The 18,807-nt window shown below is 47.7% G+C and overlaps 2 protein-coding genes across 11 annotated transcripts in view; one reads left to right on the top strand and one right to left on the bottom strand.

Moving 5' to 3' along the window:
• The first annotated feature begins 499 nt into the window (after positions 1-499).
• NTAN1 (N-terminal asparagine amidase) lies at positions 500-18,641 on the top strand. 3 transcript variants are annotated; one of them, XM_055252473.2, is made up of 10 exons: positions 530-724; positions 8,236-8,338; positions 8,415-8,480; positions 8,782-8,890; positions 11,839-11,912; positions 14,844-14,897; positions 15,411-15,464; positions 16,470-16,567; positions 17,829-17,942; positions 18,307-18,641. In XM_055252473.2, exons 1-10 carry the CDS (start codon positions 644-646, stop codon positions 18,493-18,495), a joined length of 942 nt encoding a protein of 313 aa, XP_055108448.2. In that variant the 5' UTR covers positions 530-643; the 3' UTR covers positions 18,496-18,641. The 3 variants fall into 3 exon arrangements, with proteins under 3 accessions (XP_055108451.2, XP_055108448.2, XP_055108450.2); XM_055252475.2 differs by lacking the exon at positions 8,236-8,338 and having other exon boundaries at positions 542-724; XM_055252476.2 differs by lacking the exons at positions 8,236-8,338; positions 8,415-8,480 and having other exon boundaries at positions 500-724.
• Positions 15,371-18,807, bottom strand: part of PDXDC1 (pyridoxal dependent decarboxylase domain containing 1) — a 66,831-nt gene continuing 63,394 nt past the window's right edge. For 6 of the 8 annotated variants that reach the window (XM_055252452.2, XM_063623738.1, XM_055252453.2 and 3 more), the window contains one exon: positions 16,569-17,996. In XM_055252452.2, the coding sequence (XP_055108427.2) occupies positions 17,937-17,996 (60 nt within the window). In that variant the 3' untranslated portion in view covers positions 16,569-17,936. Of the gene's footprint in view, positions 17,997-18,807 lie in introns of all 8 variants that reach the window. The other 2 variants (XR_010117195.1, XR_008652454.2) reach the window with 2 other exon arrangements.

Here is an 18,807-nt window from a genome sequence, read left to right as displayed (position 1 = left end):
TATGGGGGAGGGTGGGTCTCACTATGTTGCCCAGGCTGATCTCGAACTCCTGGCCTCAAGCGATCCTCCCGCCTCGGCCCCCCAAAGTGACTGGATTACAGGCATGAGCCACCGTGCCCGCCTGATTAGGTTTATTATTACTCATTGAATGCAATCCTACGGAGCTGCACAGCAGGGTCCCAAACTCAAGCTTGTGGAAGGTCACACACCTGGGAAGCGTGGAGCAATGACCTAAAGCGCAGCAGTCGGAGCCAGAACCCGCCCCGGGAACTCTCCCGGAGGCTCTCTTGGCTGGTGCAGCTGCTCCCTGGCAGCTCCCCTTTCCCCTCTCTTTCACTCCCACGCTTTTGGGACTACACTTCCCAGCTCCCCTTGCGGAGGAGGCGGGCCCCGGGCTGCTTCCGGGGCCGCTTCCCGGCTTTGGACTACATTTCCCGTGAGGCCTTGCGGTCCTGTCCTGGATTTCTCCAGTCTCTTCGGCCGGCGCCGCCTCCGCCTGGACTCCACTTCCCGGCAGCGCCGGCGGTGGGGCAGGGCAGGACGAGGCGGGACGTGCGGCCCGAGGGGCGGGGGCGGCGGGCGGCCCGGGGCTGCGGGCGGGGGCCACCGCCTCCCTGGGTCTGCCTGGGCGGCCGCCTCCGCGATGCCGCTGCTAGTCGAGGGGCGGCGAGTGAGGCTGCCGCAGTCAGCTGGGGACCTCGTCCGAGCCCACCCGCCTTTGGAGGTGAGTGGGGCGCGGCGCGGGGCTCGGGGCGGGCCCGAGGGGAAGCTGCAGGGCGGGCGAGCGCCTTCCTCACCCCACCGCCGCCCGCCTCAAGCGACACAGACTTGAAACTTGGCGCTGTTGGCACATCCGGAGCCCCGGCCGTTGGCTCGCGTCTTCCCCTTGAGGGGTTCGGGAGCTTTTGCCTTCTTTAGACTTCAGCGAGCTGCCGCGGAGGCCACTCTCTGACAGGGGAGGGGACGGGGTCCCAGAGAGGTTAGGTGACTTGCCCAAGGTCGCACAGCACTGCTGCTCGGGGACACGCCGGGACCCCGCTGCAGCCCCCAGAGGGCTCGGTCCGTTTAGGCAAATCCGGCCGCCCGCCTTCGGGGACCCGCAGCCTGCGGTGAACGTTGCCTCGTCCTGGCGTCCCCGTGAAGCAGGAGGTTATTCCAGGGTGGGCTTCGGAGAGCGTTTGGGCTGGGGGATCTTGGCGGGGATCCCCAGTCCTTCCTCCTCTCTCTCCCCAACCCCCGGGGCGTAGGGCACCGAGTTATTTTTAGCCGGAAGAGAGAGCCCTGCTTTCCGCAGCTGGGCCGTAGGACCACGCCCTGATGCACGGGTTTTGTTTTTGTTTTTGTTTTTTTCTGCTTTTATGCTCAAATAGATCTCTGAACTCTTGTTCACGCTTCTGCAGGGACTGTTGGCAAGGGGGTTCTTAGTTTTTAAAAAGAGCGGGGCGTGGCGGCGGGGGCAAACGTCCTACTTGCCATAGATCCTGTTAAAGGGGAATCAATCAGTTCGTTGATTTGAGAGTCAAATATCGAGCCCCTAATATCTGTTGGGCACCGTAGTGATCACTGTCCCTGCCCTCGGAGTGTTTATGGTCTAGAAGGGAGAATGATTTCTGATGGAAGAAGGCTCGGATACTATAAACTGTTAAGTGCCATAAAGAACAAGCGTCCCCTTTCACTCTGAGATGCGAAGCACAGGAACCTGACCAAGTGTGTTGGGTTGGGGAAGGCATTTAGAGGTTTCATCTGTCACAGCTGTACAGTTTGTGATTATTTTGTTTGCTTGTTTGTTCTCTATCTGATCTGTCCCAGAAGGTAAGCCTCCTGAAGGCAGATAAGAGTAGTGTCCTCACTTTTGTATCCTCAGAGCGTAGGACGGTCCATGGCATAGAATTGGCGCTCAGTAAAGATTTGTTGCATAAATGAGGGCACAAAATGCCCCCTGAACGTGTTCTGAAGGGTGACAAGGACTTACTGACGGGGAGAAGGCAGACAGCTCTGTGTGATCCTCAGCTTGCATTTCAGGACCGACCATCGTCTGTTAGCCACCATGCACCGAGCTAGGCGTGGTGGCGTGTCACTTTATCCTTGCATTGTGTTACTGTCCTGTTAACTAGCGAAGTCAAGAGTAGGACTCACCAAGGAAAAATAATTTCAGCCGCCTGAAGAATTTAGGGGACCCTCTACTTTTATGTCTGTTTGAAAATGTCGGTGATAGAAAGTTAGGTGGGCGTCCCGGGCTGCACACTTAAGTGTAGAGGGGGATTTGGTGACATACCGGGGCTGCTCCTCTCGAAGGAAGCAAAGTTTTGGCCTATTTAAGAAGGCGTGTCCTAGAAAGGCTATGTACTGGGGACCAGTTTGTGTTACAGGAACTTTGGAAGGGGCGATCACTTTGATTTGCGGCAGTGTAAGTGAAGAAGGATGCAGGCACGAGAGAGATTTGAAAAGGAGAAGAAGGGTGAGGGCATCGCAGCTGGGCAAGCCGCCTGGGGCACAGCGGGCAGGAGGGGAAGGGCCCAGTGGGTGGGTGGCCTGGCCAGTTTCTCCGGAGCAGCCAGGGTGAGGAGGGGAAGCATGGAAAGTAAACCTACAGAGGTGGGTTGTACCCAGATGACCAAATGACCAAGGGGCTTAGATGGACCTTTCACCCTCTTACTTAGCAACAGGGAGACATTAAAGGGTTGGTGTTTTGTTTTTTTTTTTTTGAGACTTAGTTTTGCTCTGTGGCCCAGGCTGGAGTGCTGTGGCGCAATCTGGGCTCACTGCAACCTCCGCCTCCCAAGGTTCAAGCGATTCTCATGCCTCAGGCTCCCAAGTAGCTGGGATTACAGGCGCCTGCCACCACGCCCAGCTAATTTTTTTTATTTTTGGTAGAGACAGGGTTTCACCATGTTGGCCAGGCTGGTCTTGAACTCCTGACCTCAAGTGATCTGCCTGTCTTGGTCTCCCAAAGTGCTGGGATTACTGGTGTGAGCCACTCCGCCTGGCCTGGATTATTTTTATATAATAAAGCAGGGTGTCCTCTTTGTAGGAAAGCAAAATATAATAATACAGAAAAGAAAAAAATAATGTATGACTACAACCATTCTTCAGTTTGGTGAAAGTCCTAATGAAGGTTTTTCTTTGTATATAATTTACTTTTTTTAAAAAAATGATAGCTTACTATATGTTGTTTTATAATGTGTCTTTTTCATGTAACGATGTGTTCTGAGTATGGAGTACCAACAGTTAGAAGCCTGTGTGTAGGTATGACTAGCAAATAACAACAATAACAGTAATACAGTGGAAGCTGCAAAGCACCGCAGCAAGAGTTACTGCTATTTCCATTTTACAGATGAGGACTGTGAGGCACAGAGAGGCTGGGAAACTGGACACAGGCCCCATATCCTGGGACTGGTGAAGCCAGGATTGGAACCCTGGCAGCCTGCCCTTAACTCTGGAGCTGCGCTATTCAGTACAGTAGCCACGAGCTATGTGGTTATTTAGGATTTAAATTAAAAATCAATTAAAATTAGATAAAATTGAAAACTCAGTTCCTCAGTTGCAGTAGCCACATTTCAAGTGCTGAGCAGACAACATGGCTACTAATGAGACAGTGTGAATACAGACGGTGGCCATGCCTGCATAAAGTTCCTTTGGCCAGAGCTGTGTAGAGCCCTCCCTTAGTCACTCTTAACCAGTCACTGGCTACTGCAACATCTTGGGTAATATAGTTCCACAGAGTCTACAAGATGCTCGCAGTGTAGCTTAGTTCCTGCTTTTATTATTTATTTATTTATTTTTTGAGAGACAGAGCCTTGCTCTGTCACCCAGGCTGGAATGCAATGGCGCGATCTTGGCTCACTGCAACCTCTGCCTCCCAGGTTCATGCGATTCTCCTGCCTCAGCCTCCCGAGTATCTGGGATTACAGACATCCGCTACCATGCCTGGCTAATTTTTGTATTTTTAGTAGAGACGGGGCTTCAACATGTTGGCCAGGCTGGTCTGAAACTCCTGACCTCAAGTGATCCTCCCGCCTTGGCCTCCAAAGTGCTGGGATTACAGGCATGAGCCACTGTGTTGGGCCTCGTAATTTCTTATATAGCATTGTGCTTTACAGTTCACAAATCACTTTCATGCCCCTCTCCTGTTTATAAAGGAAGAATTGACAAACAGGACAGCAGGGGTGAGGGTCACATGATCATCCCCCAGGTCACAGCTAGGTGATTGGCCAAGACACAGGTCAACAAGCCACAGCTCATGGGCCGGACACTGCTTATGTATAGCCTGTAGGCCAAGAATGGTCTTTATATTTCTCAAAGGTTGAGAAAAATCAAAATAATATTTTGTAACATGGAAATCGTATTGAAATTAAAACTTCAGTGTCACCTATAAATAAAGTTTTAATAGGGTTCAGCCACATCTGTATTGTCTGTGGCTGCTTTCACTTCATAACAGCAGAGTTGAGCAGTTGTGACAAAGACTGCGGCCTTGCAGAACCCCAAATATTTACTGTCTGGCCTTTTTCAGAAAATCTGCTGGTCACTGGGTTAAGAGAATACTGCCATTGAATAGGAATTGGGAACTAGGGATGAGGGACTGAGGGAAAAGTTTTTTTTTTTTTAAGCAAATATTAGTATCTAGAGAATATTAGAGGTTAAGAAAACTGGGACTACTTGCATATGAATTTATAAAGTAGGACTGTGTATTTTTCCAAAGAAGAGAAGTTTGGCTAAACTCTTTTCACTACTTAAAAGAGCAAAAATTAGCCAAGCGTGATGGCATGCGCTTGTGGTTCCAGCTACTGCAAAGGATGCTGAGGTGGGAGGATTGCTTGAGCCCAGGAGTTTGAGGTTGCAGTGAGCTATGATCTGGCCACAGCACTTCAGCCTGGGCAACAGAGTGAGGCCTTGTCTCTAAAAAAAAAAAAAATTAAAAATAAAGTAGAGGCTGGGCACAGTGGCTCATGCCTATAATCCTAGCATAAGTGTGGTGGCGTGCGCCTGTGGTTCCAGCTACTGCAAAGGAGGCTGAAGCAGGAGGATCACCTGAGGCCAGGAGTTCGAGACCAGCCTGGGCAACACAGGGAGACCCCATCTTTACAAACAGTACAAAAATTAGCCAGGTGTGTTGGCTCACGCCTGTAGTTCCCAGCTCCTTGGGAGGCTGAGGTGGGAGGATTGCTTGAGGCCAGAGGCTGCAGTGAGCCATGATCTCACCGCTGCACTCCAGCCTGGGAGACAGTAAGACCCTGTGTAAAAAAAGAAATTAAAAAATAAAATAGAGCAAAGCAGTCTACTGTTTTAGTTTTCTGGCATTCTCTCTTCCGATAATTTTTGCTTTTATTTCTTTGGGAAATCGTAGGAGCTGTGTTGAAGAGAGGCATGATTTTTGGTCTTTGTGAAAGTAGTAATTAATTTCTCACAAATAGCTTTGCTTTTGAGTGGTGACCCAATTGTGAACATGAGTGTTAAAAATTCGCCTTTGCGCCCTCCCTTCTCTTCCCTTCCCTCAAAGAAAAAAGCAGAAGGTAAGTATCTCAAGAGTAATCAAGAGGGAATTCTGAATTCTCTCCCCTGTTATTCTGAATTAAGGTGAGGTAAGAAGTGGAATGAAAATGAGAGGCTTTCACCTGTAGAGGTGTTCCGAGTGTTAGCAGTCAGTCACACCTGTTTCTCATTGACTTCTGGAGCAAGCAAGGCTGTCTTGCCGATCTAATTTTACACTGCAGTTCATTTAATCCTTAGTTTGTTTCTTAAATTGAGGGGCTTGTCTCATTTTCATTGACACCTTGCTTCCAGTTAATGGAAGTTTATAAACAGAAGAAAATGCCATGTAAGTAATCAAGCTGATCATTATGTTTATTACATGTCTTCTTTTAGTTTAATCTTAATTTTTTTTTTTTTTGGAGGCAGGGTCTTGGTCTGTCACCCAGGCTGGAGTGCAGTGGTGCAGTCATGGCTCACTGCAGCCTCCACCTCCTGGCTGCAAGTGATCCTCCTACCTGAGCCTCCAGAGTAGCTGGGACTACAGGCACATGCCACCACACCCAGCTAATTTGTGTAATTTTTGTAGAGACAGGATCTTCCTTGTTGCCCAGGCTGGTTTTGAACTCTGAGGCCCAAGCAGTCCTCCCTCCTCAGCCTCCCAAAGTGTTGGAATTACAGTTGGGAGCCATCACACCCAGCTGCTTTATGTTTTATTAAGTGAACAGTAACCTAAATTAGCACCAGTCATGCGAAATGGCAAGAAGCTGATAGAAGACTAAGACTGCACAACTGTCTTCCCGTGTAGGCAATACATACATACGTTGTCTAGACATTTGAGGAAGATTTTGTTCATCCAGGAGTTTGTTGCAAGTAAGAAGGAAATTATGATACATTGTAGTGTTGTTATCAATTTAACATTTTTGAAAAAGTTTTCATTAAATAACCACTTGAATTTTTAACCACTTAATTTTTTTTACAAGCTTCCGAAGTAAGTTTGTACAAATACTCAGATTATTGACACTTAGTATTAACATACCTTTCGTAAATTTGCCTTATCCATTTTGTTTTTGTATTCTAATAATAACTATGTGATAGAACATTGAGAGAAGAGAGGACAACAGCAACAGGAAATCACTCATGTTTGCCCTTTTGGCACAGCCATGGTTGTATTGGTGATATTTCCTTCCAGTGTTTTTCTCTATGGGTATAAGCGTTTAATCGTTGTATTAACGGCACATTTATAGCTCTTTAAAACATTTTTTATACTTTTGTATCTTGCTTTTCAATTAGCATTTCAAAACTTTTTCCCGTAGTTTTCATTTCTCATGACTGTGCAGTTAGTGGTTGTGACTTGGTTCTGTGCATAATTTACTTACCTTTTCCATTGTTGCCCCCAGCTTTTTGCCATTACAAATTACACAGGGGGCTGGGCACGGTGGCTCATGCTATAATCCCAGCACCTTGGGAGGCCAAGGCAGGCAGATCACTTGAGGCCAGGAGTTTGATACCAGTGTGGCCAACATGGCAAAACCCAGTTTCTACTGAAAACACGAAAAGCCGGGCATGGTGGCGCACGCCTGTAATCCCAGCTACTGGGGAGGCTGAGGCACGAGAATCGCTTGAACCTGGGAGGTGGAGATTGCAGTGAACTGAGATCACGCCACTGCACTCCAGCCTGGGCAACAGAGTGAGACTCTGTCTCAAAAAAAAAAAAAGATAAAAGAAATAACACAGGGATGAACATATTTTGAGTTATTTCCTTAGGACAGATTTCCAGAAGTGAAATTACTAGGTTAGGGACTAAGGTAAAAAAGCAGAGGCCAGGTATGGTGGCTTATTCCTGTAATCCCAGCACTGTAGAAGGCCAAGGTGGGTGGATCACTTGAGTCCAAGAGTTTGAGACCAGCCTGGGCAGCATAGGGAGGCCCCATCTCTACAAAAAGTATAAAAATCAGCCAGGTGTGGCCGTGTGCGCCTGTACTCCCAGCACTTTGGGAGGCCTGGGTGGGTGGATTGCTTGAGCCCAGGAGTTTGAGACCAGCCTGGGGAGCATAGGGAGACCCCGTCGCTACAAAAAGTATAAAAATCAGCTGGGTGTGGTGGTGCAAGCCTGTGGTCCCAGCTATTTGGGAGGCTAAGGTGGTAGGATCGCTTGAGCCTGGGATGTGGAGGCTGCAGTGAGTTGAAATTGTACGACTATACTCCAGCTTGGGTGACAGAGTGAGAGACTGTCTCAAAAAAAAAGAGGGGATGTGATTTCAGAGCCATCCATCCACTATTCCTGTGTAATCTGATTCTCTTTACAATGGTAAAATTGTTAAGAGTCTCACACTCTTTAGTAAAGAACTGTGATAGCTGGGTGTGGTGGGTCATGCCTGCAATCCCAGCATTTTGGGAGGCCAAGGCAGGAAGATTGCTTGAGCCCAGGAGTTCAAGACCAGCCTGGGCAACATAGTGAGGCCCTATCTCTTTAAAAAAAAAAAAAAAAACTATAATAAAGGATTTTTGCATCTCATTTCATAGGTTACTATGACATCTGATTTCATAGGTTAAAAAAACCACCGCGCAGAACCGCATCGTTTTCTCTGCATTGTTCTGAATGACCGTGGCTGCTGCCTTTTTCTTTGAGCCTCTCTGTCCGCTAACACACTCCCCACACACTAGCGTGCTGCCCACACAGAGCCCGCTTTGGCTCTCTCCACGTCTTTAGTTTTTCCATCCTCACTAATTTACATCACTATTTTATTTTTTTTTTTAATTAAACAGGAAAGAGCCAGACTTCTCAGAGGTCAGTCTGTTCAACAAGTGGGACCCCAGGGCCTTCTGTATGTTCAGCAAAGAGAGCTTGCAGTGACCTCCCCAAAGGATGGTAGGTTAGGAAGCAGTGAATTGGGCGTTATCCCAAAAGGCTATTGGATATTTTATTTTATTTCTTTTTTAAACAGGCTCCATCTCCATTCTGGGTTCTGATGATGCCACTACTTGTCACATTGTGGTCCTGAGGCACACAGGTATGATGAGAGAGGTGAAGGAAACCATTACTTAAACTGACCCAACCTTTGGGACCATTGAATTTCTCGCGTTGAGTTTCCTGGTGTCTTGTTGGAAGCGGACTCCGCTGACCTTTTCTCTGGTCTGCATGGTGTCTCCCTGGTGTCCTGGTCAGAATGGGTTGGCTGGGCAGCAGACCTTTCCGTTTTTCCCCTACAGGATATTCAAAGACAAGGCGGTCCGGAGGGTCAGGCGGAGTCTCGGCCTGCGCACTGCACTCGCATCAGGAATAACTTGAGTCCTTTCACCCTTGTTCTTCAGGTAATGGGGCCACCTGCTTGACACATTGTGATGGAACCGACACCAAGGCTGAGGTCCCCTTGATCATGAACTCCATAAAATCCTTTTCTGACCACGCTCAATGTGGAAGGTGAGATCCACGCTGCTCTCATAGGTGAATTGAGATCTTGGAACCGTCGCGTACAGGACGTGGCCGTGGAAGCTGTTAGGGGAACACAGGATGCTGCCACGTCATGTCTGCCTCATTCCCCTGGAACAGAACCTGGCACGACATGGGCACTGTGTCAGCAGTGGTTGAGTGAATGAGTGGGTGCTGGGCACAGGCAGGGAGTCCATGCTGGATTTGAGATGGAAGTCTTGACTTTGAACTTGATGTCTCAGGAATGTCGAGTTTGCGATTTTCACATTGTTTTGCTCTCCCTCCGGGTGTGGTAGCTCTTCATGCAGTCATTCCTCCCGCAGTTGCTTGTTAAATGCTTCCTCTCACCTACACCTTGTAGTTTCTGTACACAAGATGGGGTGTTGGCTGGTGAGGCGGGGCTGTGGAGAAAACGAGGCAGGAAGATGTGGGGACCGCTAGGGGGCGAGGCATGTAGTTTTTTTTCTTGTTCTCTTTTTGTTGTTGAGATAGGGTCTTGCTGTGTCACCCTGTCTGGAGCGCAGTTGTGTGATCTCAGCTCACTGCAGCCTTGACTTTGCGGACTCAGGTGATTCTCCCACCTCAGCCTCCCAAGTAGCTGGGACCACAGGTGTACACCACCATACCCAACTAGTTTTGTTTTTTTTTGTAGAGACAGGGTTTTGCCAAGTTGCCCAGGCTGGTCTTAAACTCTTGGGCTCAAGTGATCCTCCCAGCTGAGGGGTACAGTTTTAAATTCCAGCAGATTGGTAGTTTCCACAAGGATTGCTGGATAAGAAGCGGCCTCTAGCCCAGCTGCCCCCACAGCACCTCATCCTCTCTCACTGCAGTAAAGTATCCGCTGCCTCCGTTTGACAGAGACAGGCACTGAGGCTCAATGTGCTGGAGCACACAGGAGCTACGTGGAGGCTGATGACACAGGCCTGCTGTCAAGACCACTGTTCACACACCTGTCCCCTCTCCTTGCTTTGTCTTTGTGTAGACCTGGCAGGCATTGTTATCATTTTATTTGAAGTGTAAGGCAGCCATTGAGTGAACTATTCCCATCATATACAAAGGCTTACAATCCTAGAAGTCAAAAAAGGAAAGAGAGAGTTCTCTGGGAGAGTTTTGCTAGTCAATACTGATCGATTCTAAATTCTACCTCTGCGGTCTGCTCCAAGGCTAGGCTGGCTTCATGGACATGTGACCCATGCAGGCCCAAAATGGTATTTTCATTTTCCTATTATCTTGGCGCCCGCAGGGGGACATAATCATTGCCATTATGTTGCCACACACTCCGCCCCATGGTTCTCAGAACATGCTTGTCAGCTCTTCCTGATCTGTTGTAGAACTGTGATCGCTTGCGGAGTCAGAGGCAAACCTGGTGGCCCAATGGCAAGCAAAGCCATGGTGGTCACAGCTCTTCTTACTACTACTACTTGGAGTTTATTATGAGGCCCCTTGAGGCTGTGCCCTATGTTGGGTACATCCAAGGTTCTGGTTCATCCCTTAGGAAGATTCTGTGTCTGAGAAGGCAGCGTGAAGTCTGGCAACACTTTGCCAAGCATGAATTCGCCCGGTTGACAGGCTGTGGAAAAGGGGGTTAGTAGGTGAGTGTGGGAAACACTGGGTTCAAGAAAGTTAGTTGGATTTTTTCAATCGCAGGACTTCTCAAGAGCTTCACTGTGCTAATGCGCAGTGTGACTCCTAAGGAGGGCTTTCAACAGGCAGTTGCCCAGTGTTTTTTTTTTTTTTTTTAATTTGTTTTAGAGCCAGGGTTTCACCGTGTCACCCAAGCTAGTCTCAAACTTCTGGGCTCAAGCAATCCTTCCACCTCTGCCTCCCGAGTAGCTGGGAATAGAGGTCATATGCCAGCACACCTGGCCCCAAACCTTTTTTTTTTTTTTTTGAGACAGAGTCTAGCTCTGTCGCCCAGGCTGGCATGCAGTGACGCAATCTTGGCTCACTGCAACCTCTGCCTCCTGGGTTCAAGTGATTCTCCTGCCTCAGCCTCCCAAGTAGCTGGGATTACAGATGCCCACCACTACGCCCAACTTACTTATTTTTTTTCCCCCCGAGACAGAGTCTTGCTCAATTGCCCAGAGCTGGAGTGCAGTGGCGCGATCTCGGCTCACTGTAACCTCCGCCTCGCAGGTTCAAGCAATTCTCCTGCCTCAGCCTCTGGAGTAGCTGGGATCACAGGTGTGCCACCACGCCCGGCTTTTTTTTTTTTTTTTTTTTTGAGATGGAGTCTTACTCTGTAGCCTAAGCTGGAGTGCAGTGGCATGATCTTGAGTCACTGCAACCTCTGCCTCCCAGGGTCAAGCAGTTCTCCTGCCTCAGCCTCCCAAGTAGCTGGGACTACAGGCGCATGCCATAATGCCCAGCTAAATTTTTTTTGTATTTTAGTAGAGATGGAGTTTTACCTTGTTGCCCAGGCTGGTTGCGAACTCCTGAGCTCAAGCAATCTGCCCGCCTCAGCCTCCCAAAGTGCTGGGATTACAGGCATGGGCCACTGCACCCAGCCTAATTTTTGTATTTTTAGTAGAGATGGGGTTTTACCATGTTGGCCAGGCTGGTCTTGAACTCCTAACCTCAAGTGATCCGCCCACCTCAGCTTCCCAAAGTGCTGGGATTACAGGTGTGGGCCACTGCGCCTGTCCTGTGCCTGTGCTCTTCTAGAGCAGAGCTCCCCACTGGTGCATGGAGGCGGCATCACATTTGTGTTCAGATACGGATCCCCTCAGTCATCAGGGCCCCTGGGCAGGGTCCCCAGATGCTTGCCACTGGCCTTGGCAGCGTGCTGCCGATACTTTCTTTTGTGGTGGCACGAAGATGACCTGAAGCTGTGCTGTAGAGCAAGGGTTCATGGAAACTGAGAATGAAAGTTTAAAATGAGACCAGCGCACGCACCGGTGTCTTCTTCTGGCCTCTGACCCGTCTCATCTCTTTGCCAGGCTGGAAGTGCACCTCGTTGGAGGCTTCAGCGATGACAGGCAGTTGTCACAAAAACTCACTCATCAACTTCTTAGTAAGTTCATTGTTTTTCTTTCCCCCAAATTGGACATAAATATGTACCCGTATTTGCTTGGGTTAAAAATCCCAACTGGTACAAAACCTAAGAAGGGCACACCCACTTGGAGCAGCACAGAGAAACAGACTGCCCAGCTTGGAATTGCACAGAAAGACTGAATGCGTGGAGCTCATGTGTAGGGGTAGCAGGGCTGGGGACAAGATTTTCTACTAAGACAGCAGTGAACACATTCCAAAATAGTAAGTGCTCTGAATTGTGTGAAAACAGAGCCACCCTCCCTCCTGGCAAAAATGTCCATTTTAATTAATCTGCAGAAAATTAAAACACTGATGATACCATTTTTTCCCTATTAGCAAATTTTTTTCTTCTTTTTGAGATGGAGTCTTGCTCTATTGCCCAGGCTGGAGTGCAGTAGCACAATCTCGGCTCACTGCAAGCTCTGCCTCCTGGGTTCAAGCAATTCTCTTGTCTCACCCTCCTGAGTAGCTGGGATCACAGGCGTGCGCCACCACACCCACCTAATTTTTGTATTTTTAGTAGAAATGGGGTTTCACCATGTTGGCCAGGCTGGTCGTGAACTCCCGACCTTGAGATGCACATGCCTCGGCCTCTCAAAGTGCTGGGATTACAGGTGTGAGTCACCACACCTGGCCTAAATTAGCAAATATTTTCAAAAAAGAAAGAAATAAAGATGACATTGTTGTCTGTTGACTAACCACCAGGCCATGAGGTAAGCTTACTCATATGATGGTACAGCCTGTCTGGGAAGCAATTTGGCATCATGACTGAAGGCCTCACTCTGCCGCCCAGGCTGTAGTGCGGTGGTGCCATCATGGCTCACTGCAGCCTCAATCTACTAGGCTCAAGTGATCCTCCCTCCTCAGCCTCCCAAGTAGCTGTGACTAGGTGTATGCCACCATGCCCAGCTGATTTTTAAATTTTTTTTTTTTTGAGGCGGAGTCTCGCTCTGTCACCCAGGCTGGAGTGCAGTGGCACAATCTCGGCTCACTGCAAGCTCCGCCTCCCAGGTTCACGCCATTCTCCTGCCTCAGCCTCTCCGAGTAGCTGGGACTACAGGCGCCCGCCACCACGCCCGGCTAATTTTTTTGTATTTTTAGTAGAGACGGGGTTTCACCGTGGTCTCGATCTCCTGACCTCGTGATCTGCCCGCCTCAGCCTCCCAAAGTGCTGGGATTACAAGTGTGAGCCACCACGCCCGGCCTGATTTTTAAATTTTTTGCAGAGACAGGGTCTTGCCATGACTTAACTCTTAAAAAAGGTACATATCTGGCTGGGCACGGTGGCTCATGCCTGTAATCCCAGCACTTTGGGAGGCCAAGGCAGGTGGATCACCTAAGGTCAGGAGTTCAAGACCAGCCTGGGTAACATGGTGAAACCGTGTCTCTACGAAAATTACAAAAATTAGGCCAGATGCGGTGGCTCATGCCTGTAATCCCAGCACTTTGGGAGTTCAAGGCAGGCCAATCATCTGAGGTCAGAAGTTCGAGACCAGCCTGACCAACATAGAGAAACCCCGTCTCTACTAAAAATACAAAATTAGCCGGGCATGGTGGTGCATGCCTGTAATCCCAGCTACTTGGGAGGCTGAGGCAGGAGAATCGTTTGAACCCAGGAGGTGTAGGTTGCAGCGAGCTGAGATCACGCCATTGCATTCCAGCATGGGCATCAAGAGCGAAACTCCATCTCAAAAAAAAAAAAAAAAAAAAATTAGCTGGGCATGGTGGTGCACGCCTGTAATCCCAGCTATTCAGGAGGCTGAGGCAGGAGAATCGCTTGAACCTAGGAGGTGGAGGTTGCAGTGAGCTGAGATCACACCACTGCACTCCAGCCTAGGTGACAGAGCAAGACTTCCTCTCAATAAACAAATAAATAAATAGTTCATATGCTTTGACCCAGTAATTCCCCTTGTGGAAATACATGCTAAGAAAATAATCTGAAATGTGCATAGAGATTTGAGCCTGAAGATGAGCGGTAGAACATTACTTATAACAGGAAATCTGATGTTATCAGAAGAATAATGTAGTCGCTAAAAAATAACATATAAGGGTGAGAATTACATGGGAAGATACCTACGCACAAGCAAATCAGGATATAAAATTGTCAGCTGGGCGCAGTGGCTCATTCCTGTAATCCCAGAACTTTGTGTTGCTGAGGCAGGTGGATCACTTGAGGTCAGGAGTTCAAGACCAGCCTGGCCAACATGGAGAAACCCCGTCTGTCTCTACTGAAAATACAAAAATTAGCCAGGCATGGTGGCGCACGCCTGTAATCCCAGCTACTTGGGAGGCTGAGGCAGGAAAATCGCTTGAACCTGGGAGGTGGAAATTGCAATGAGCAGAGATTGCTCCACTGCACTCCAGCCTGGGTGACAGAGCAAGACTCTGTCTCAAAAAAAAAAAAAAAAAGATATAAAATTGTCTTTATGGTCAGCTCTGCTGAGCATAGAAAAATATGGAATACACTAATTATTACCAGTGCTAGGATTATGGACGTTAAAAACCGACTTCCTTATGTTCTCCTGTATTTTTCAAATCTGTTACAGTGGCCAGATTTTTGTTTCTGTAACTCTGATAATCAGGAAAACAGTTTACTTAGGAGAAAAGTAAAAATCTTATGAATCCATGGGTCCCCGCAAAACTCAGAATGAAGAGAAAAATGGGAAGGCTCAGCCCAGGCTCCTTTGGGCCTGAGGCTGAGAATGTGGCCGTCTCCTAGCAGTCAGGGTTCTGTGGTGTCAGCTCCCTAGCGTCTGGCCCTACAGGCCAGGCTGTGGCAGTGTGGGCGCGGGGTGTAGGGCGGAGTACACTCAGCTGGCTGCCGTCCCTCCATGTCCTTGGCTTGCTCAACAGTTTGTTTTGGTAACTAGAGGAACTTTTCTGACATCTGGTCTTAAAATTCTCATCGTAGGTGAATTTGACAGGCAAGAAGATGACATTCACTTAGTGACATTATGTGTGACAGGTAAGTTCTGCCACTTGCCCCAAAGCGAAGATGTGGGTCTCGGGACTGTTTTGTCCCCAGTCTTGCAGTGGGCCCAAGCACCGGCACACACTGCTGTCACTGCTTGGCCACCATCTGTTCCAGCTCTTCCTGTGATGGGATGGCCTTCCCCTTCCCCTCGCCTTTCCCCTTCCCCTCGTCCACCATCTGCCCGGCCTCAGTTCTGATGCGGCCCCCTCGTCTCCCAGGAAGGAGGGCACTGGATCTCAGAGGAGCTGCCACCCATGTGGCAGACAGGGTGCACGGAGAAGGTGGGGTGGGAGTGGAGACCGATTCTGCAGCTGCCAGTTTGTTCAGTATAAACCCCCCTGCCTTGGGACAGGGTAGGGAAACAGGGCCACAATGCCTTTCATTTTCTGGAATTTTCCTCCCTTTCTGCTTTGAGGAGCTCCTCCTCCGCCTTTATTATACAAAGTAAAAATAATCTTTTGGTATTTCTTTAAAAAGTATATCTCAAACATTTTTATTTTGTAGAATTAAATGACCGGGAAGAAAACGAAAACCACTTTCCAATAATATATGGCATTGGTAAGTAGTGTGCATCTTTTGTGGGTTGGAGGCCTGGTCACATGTGTGGTTAAAGTCTAATTAAGCAAACCAGTGACCCCACTGTTGTCAGGATGGGACAGCCTTAGGTTCAGATCCCAGCTCCTCCGAACATCTGCTGTGAGGCCTTGGGCAAGTAGCTTAACTTCTCTAAGCTTTACCTGTAAAACTGAGATAGCATTCACTTTTTAAGACTTTGAAGAAGCAACGTGGTAGCAAATAGCACAGGCCATGCCCACCCTTCCCAGGAGCTGGGAGAGTGCCTGGTTTTGTTTCCCTGTCTGTCTCCCCAGCACCCCAGGCCCGGCGTGCTTTTCTCCTGCCAGTGCTCTGGGGGGGGAAGGGCAGGCACTGGAATCCTTTTATACATCAGGAACTGAGGAAGGTTTTGCTTGAGAACAGAAATCCTCCAAAGTGTAAAACTCTCAGGCTAGAGAAAACCTAGAACCATCCTCCCCCCTGCTTGGCAGCCCCAGGATTCCCATGGAAAAGGCATCATGGAATCGGCTCTATTTCAGAGGGCTTCTGCTGTAGGGGTGATACTTAATTGATTTAGCTGGGTGGTAGGTACACAGTGTTCACTGTTCTATTCTCTGTAACTTCGTGTATGTATAAAATACTAAATTGTGAAGATTCAAACAGAAGGATCACAGTTCATCCACCTACCCCTGGCCATACACCAGTAGGGCTGACCAGAGGTTTTGCTACATGTCCGACTGAAGGAATGGCTGCCTCCCACGTGGAAAGCACCTCTTGGTTTAGAACAAAATCTCACCGAGTCCAGCTTGGGCCTCAGCGATTTTCACCGAGATGCTTGGGGTAAAGGTTGCATTTTCCCCCTCCAGGGAGGGAGAACTCCAGACACTTAGGAGCCATTCTGTTCACTTTCCTATCTTTCTCTTAGGAGTGGTGGTAGAAATGTAAGACTGTGCAGACTTTCCGCTTTGGTCTTTTGTCAATTCAGAGTCATCCTGTTGTCCCTCACAGCTGTCAACATTAAGACTGCAGAGATTTACAGAGCCTCCTTTCAAGATCGGGGTCCAGAGGAGCAGCTGCGTGCTGCACGAACTTTAGCAGGAGGACCAGTGAGTTTCAAATCATCTTTGTTAAGGGGTTAAAAAAAAAAAAAAAAAGGCATCAAATGTCAAGGCCTTAAGTTTTCAGGATCTTAGAAAAGTTTATGCTGTCAGCTTCTTTATAGCTGTAAATTATCAGGGACCAGCACATACATACACCCCTCCCCACACTCACTGTCTCAAAATAGTAATGAACATCTTTACATCATCAGCTCCAGTTCTCTGCCTAAAAGGTGTGGGAGGTATGTGTGAATCCAAGCATCCGAATTCAAAGAGAACAAACTTTTGTTACTTTGTAAGAGCTTTTCCCATAAAGTTCCTACAAAGAAAGGAGACCTGGGATGCAGGAGAGAGGTTTCTTCCCTCTACACTCGGGACTATGCATTCTTTTGGACCGGGTCACTGAAGAGTAATTTGCTGGAACAATTTAATTAACCCAAAATAATGATCAAATTAATTTAAAGTCTGATTCCCTTAGGGTGCTTAATTAAATTACACTGTAATTTTAAAAGTTAGAAAACTGAAAATCCAAGGTTTATATGCCATTTGAGGAATGGGTTAAAGAATTCTTTAAAAATGCTCAAAATGTGAAAAAACAAATCACATTCAGGCCACCCCAAAGAAATCATTTATGAAATGCTGATGTTTTCACTGGAAAATGTGTTTGGATTCAGAGCCAACCCTTTTAACATTTTTAGGACTTCTCAAGGAGCATTAACAGGCCTAGTTTAGTTGATATTCAGAACATATTTCAGTGTCAGTTACCAAAGTGAATATTGCTGGGTAAGCTGAGGCTGCCACTGGCAAATTTGGGAATTCAAGGACTGGATCATTTGGTAAATTAGCTGCGTCTTTTGATGGGGCAGCAGGCACTGTATGCTTTTAAATGGCAAGGTGATCAGTTGTTTGGGGTATAAATAATGAGGCAATGAGGAACACAGACTTTAGTTAGATGTGCCTGGGTTTGAGGCCCAGCTCTGAGGCTTACTGGACACATGACCTGAGAAATGGGCCCCGTTTCTCTGAGCCTCAAACACCCTCATCCTGTGGGACTGCTGTTGGCGCTCCACAGTCGTGTGTGCCTCACGGTGTGCAGCAGCAGACACACTGGACGTGTTCACTAGCTGGCAGCTTTTGTTATTTGAGACAGTTTTTAAGAAGCTTATGCGGATAAATGCATGAAAGGACTACACTGGAGCTTTCGTTACTGGGAGGGTTTGAAAAGTGGGTGACATTCCTGAAATTCTATCCTTGACATGTTCTTTTTTAGATGATTAGCATTTACGATGCAGAGACAGAACAACTTTGTATAGGACCGTACTCCTGGACAGCATTTCCACATGTGGATTTCTGGTTGCAGCAAGATGACAAGCAAATACTAGAGGTGAGAGTTTACAGGCTGGGTAAGTCTTAAATCTCTGGACCTTGGTTTCCCCATCTGTAAGAAAAAAAAAAGGTTTAGACCAGGTCATAGCTGCTTTCCCTTCTGCGGGTGGTAACTTTTTGGATGCCATTGACAGACCCCATTTAACTTGTATATCAAATGGGGATATGTCAAGTCCTGGATGGAAACGTGTGTGGGTAAAGCAGTAAGCAATCAACTTTTTTCTTACTAATCCAGGCCACCTCATTTCTTACATATTTTACTATATATATTTGTGTCCAAGAACAAAGATACTTTGACATCTTTATCAAAGCAGGGGACAGTAAGGTTGACTTCTCTCATCCCCACCATCTTGTGTTTTCAGAATCTTTCTACTTCGCCTCTGGCTGAGCCGCCCCACTTCGTTGAACATATTAGATCTACCTTGATGTTTTTAAAAAAACACCCATCTCCAGCTAATACACTGTTTCCTGGAAATAAAGCCCTACTCTACAAAAAAAATGAAGATGGCTTGTGGGAAAAGATCTCTTCTCCAGGAAGCCAAAAAACATGAATTACCAAAGAAAGCACCTTCTTGGCCTGACAGAGACCATTGGTGGGGCTGGCACGAATCCAGATTTGGATCCTACATCCGTTGGGTCTTAGGCCTCCTTCCCTCCTCAGTGTCTTTCAAAATAAAACCTTATTTTGGCAAAGGCATTTGTTGAGACTTACTTATTTTTTGGTTTACTAAAAAATTGATGTCCAGCTTTTTTTTGGTCAGTAATAAGGGGCAGAGGAGAACCTATCTATCTCTCACTGGTCTATCAGCAGCTATTTCAGGTACTTGGGTAAGTCTTTTGTAATAAGATTTATAAACTGAATT

The sequence above is a fragment of the Symphalangus syndactylus genome, chromosome 18, assembly GCF_028878055.3.
Source record: "Symphalangus syndactylus isolate Jambi chromosome 18, NHGRI_mSymSyn1-v2.1_pri, whole genome shotgun sequence".
NCBI classification, from domain to species: Eukaryota; Metazoa; Chordata; class Mammalia; order Primates; family Hylobatidae; genus Symphalangus; species Symphalangus syndactylus.
Note: the sequence above shows the minus strand (reverse complement) of the source record. Positions and strands in the feature narration are given on the sequence as shown.

Coding starts and splice junctions, on each gene's coding strand:
- NTAN1 (XM_055252473.2), top strand. CDS start 644: ATGCCGCTGCTAGTCGAGGGGCGGCGAGTGAGGCTGCCGCAGTCAGCT. Junction 11,913..14,843: donor ACTCACTCATCAACTTCTTA/GTAAGTTCATTG, acceptor TTCTCATCGTAG/GTGAATTTGACAGGCAAGAA. Junction 14,898..15,410: donor AGTGACATTATGTGTGACAG/GTAAGTTCTGCC, acceptor TTTATTTTGTAG/AATTAAATGACCGGGAAGAA.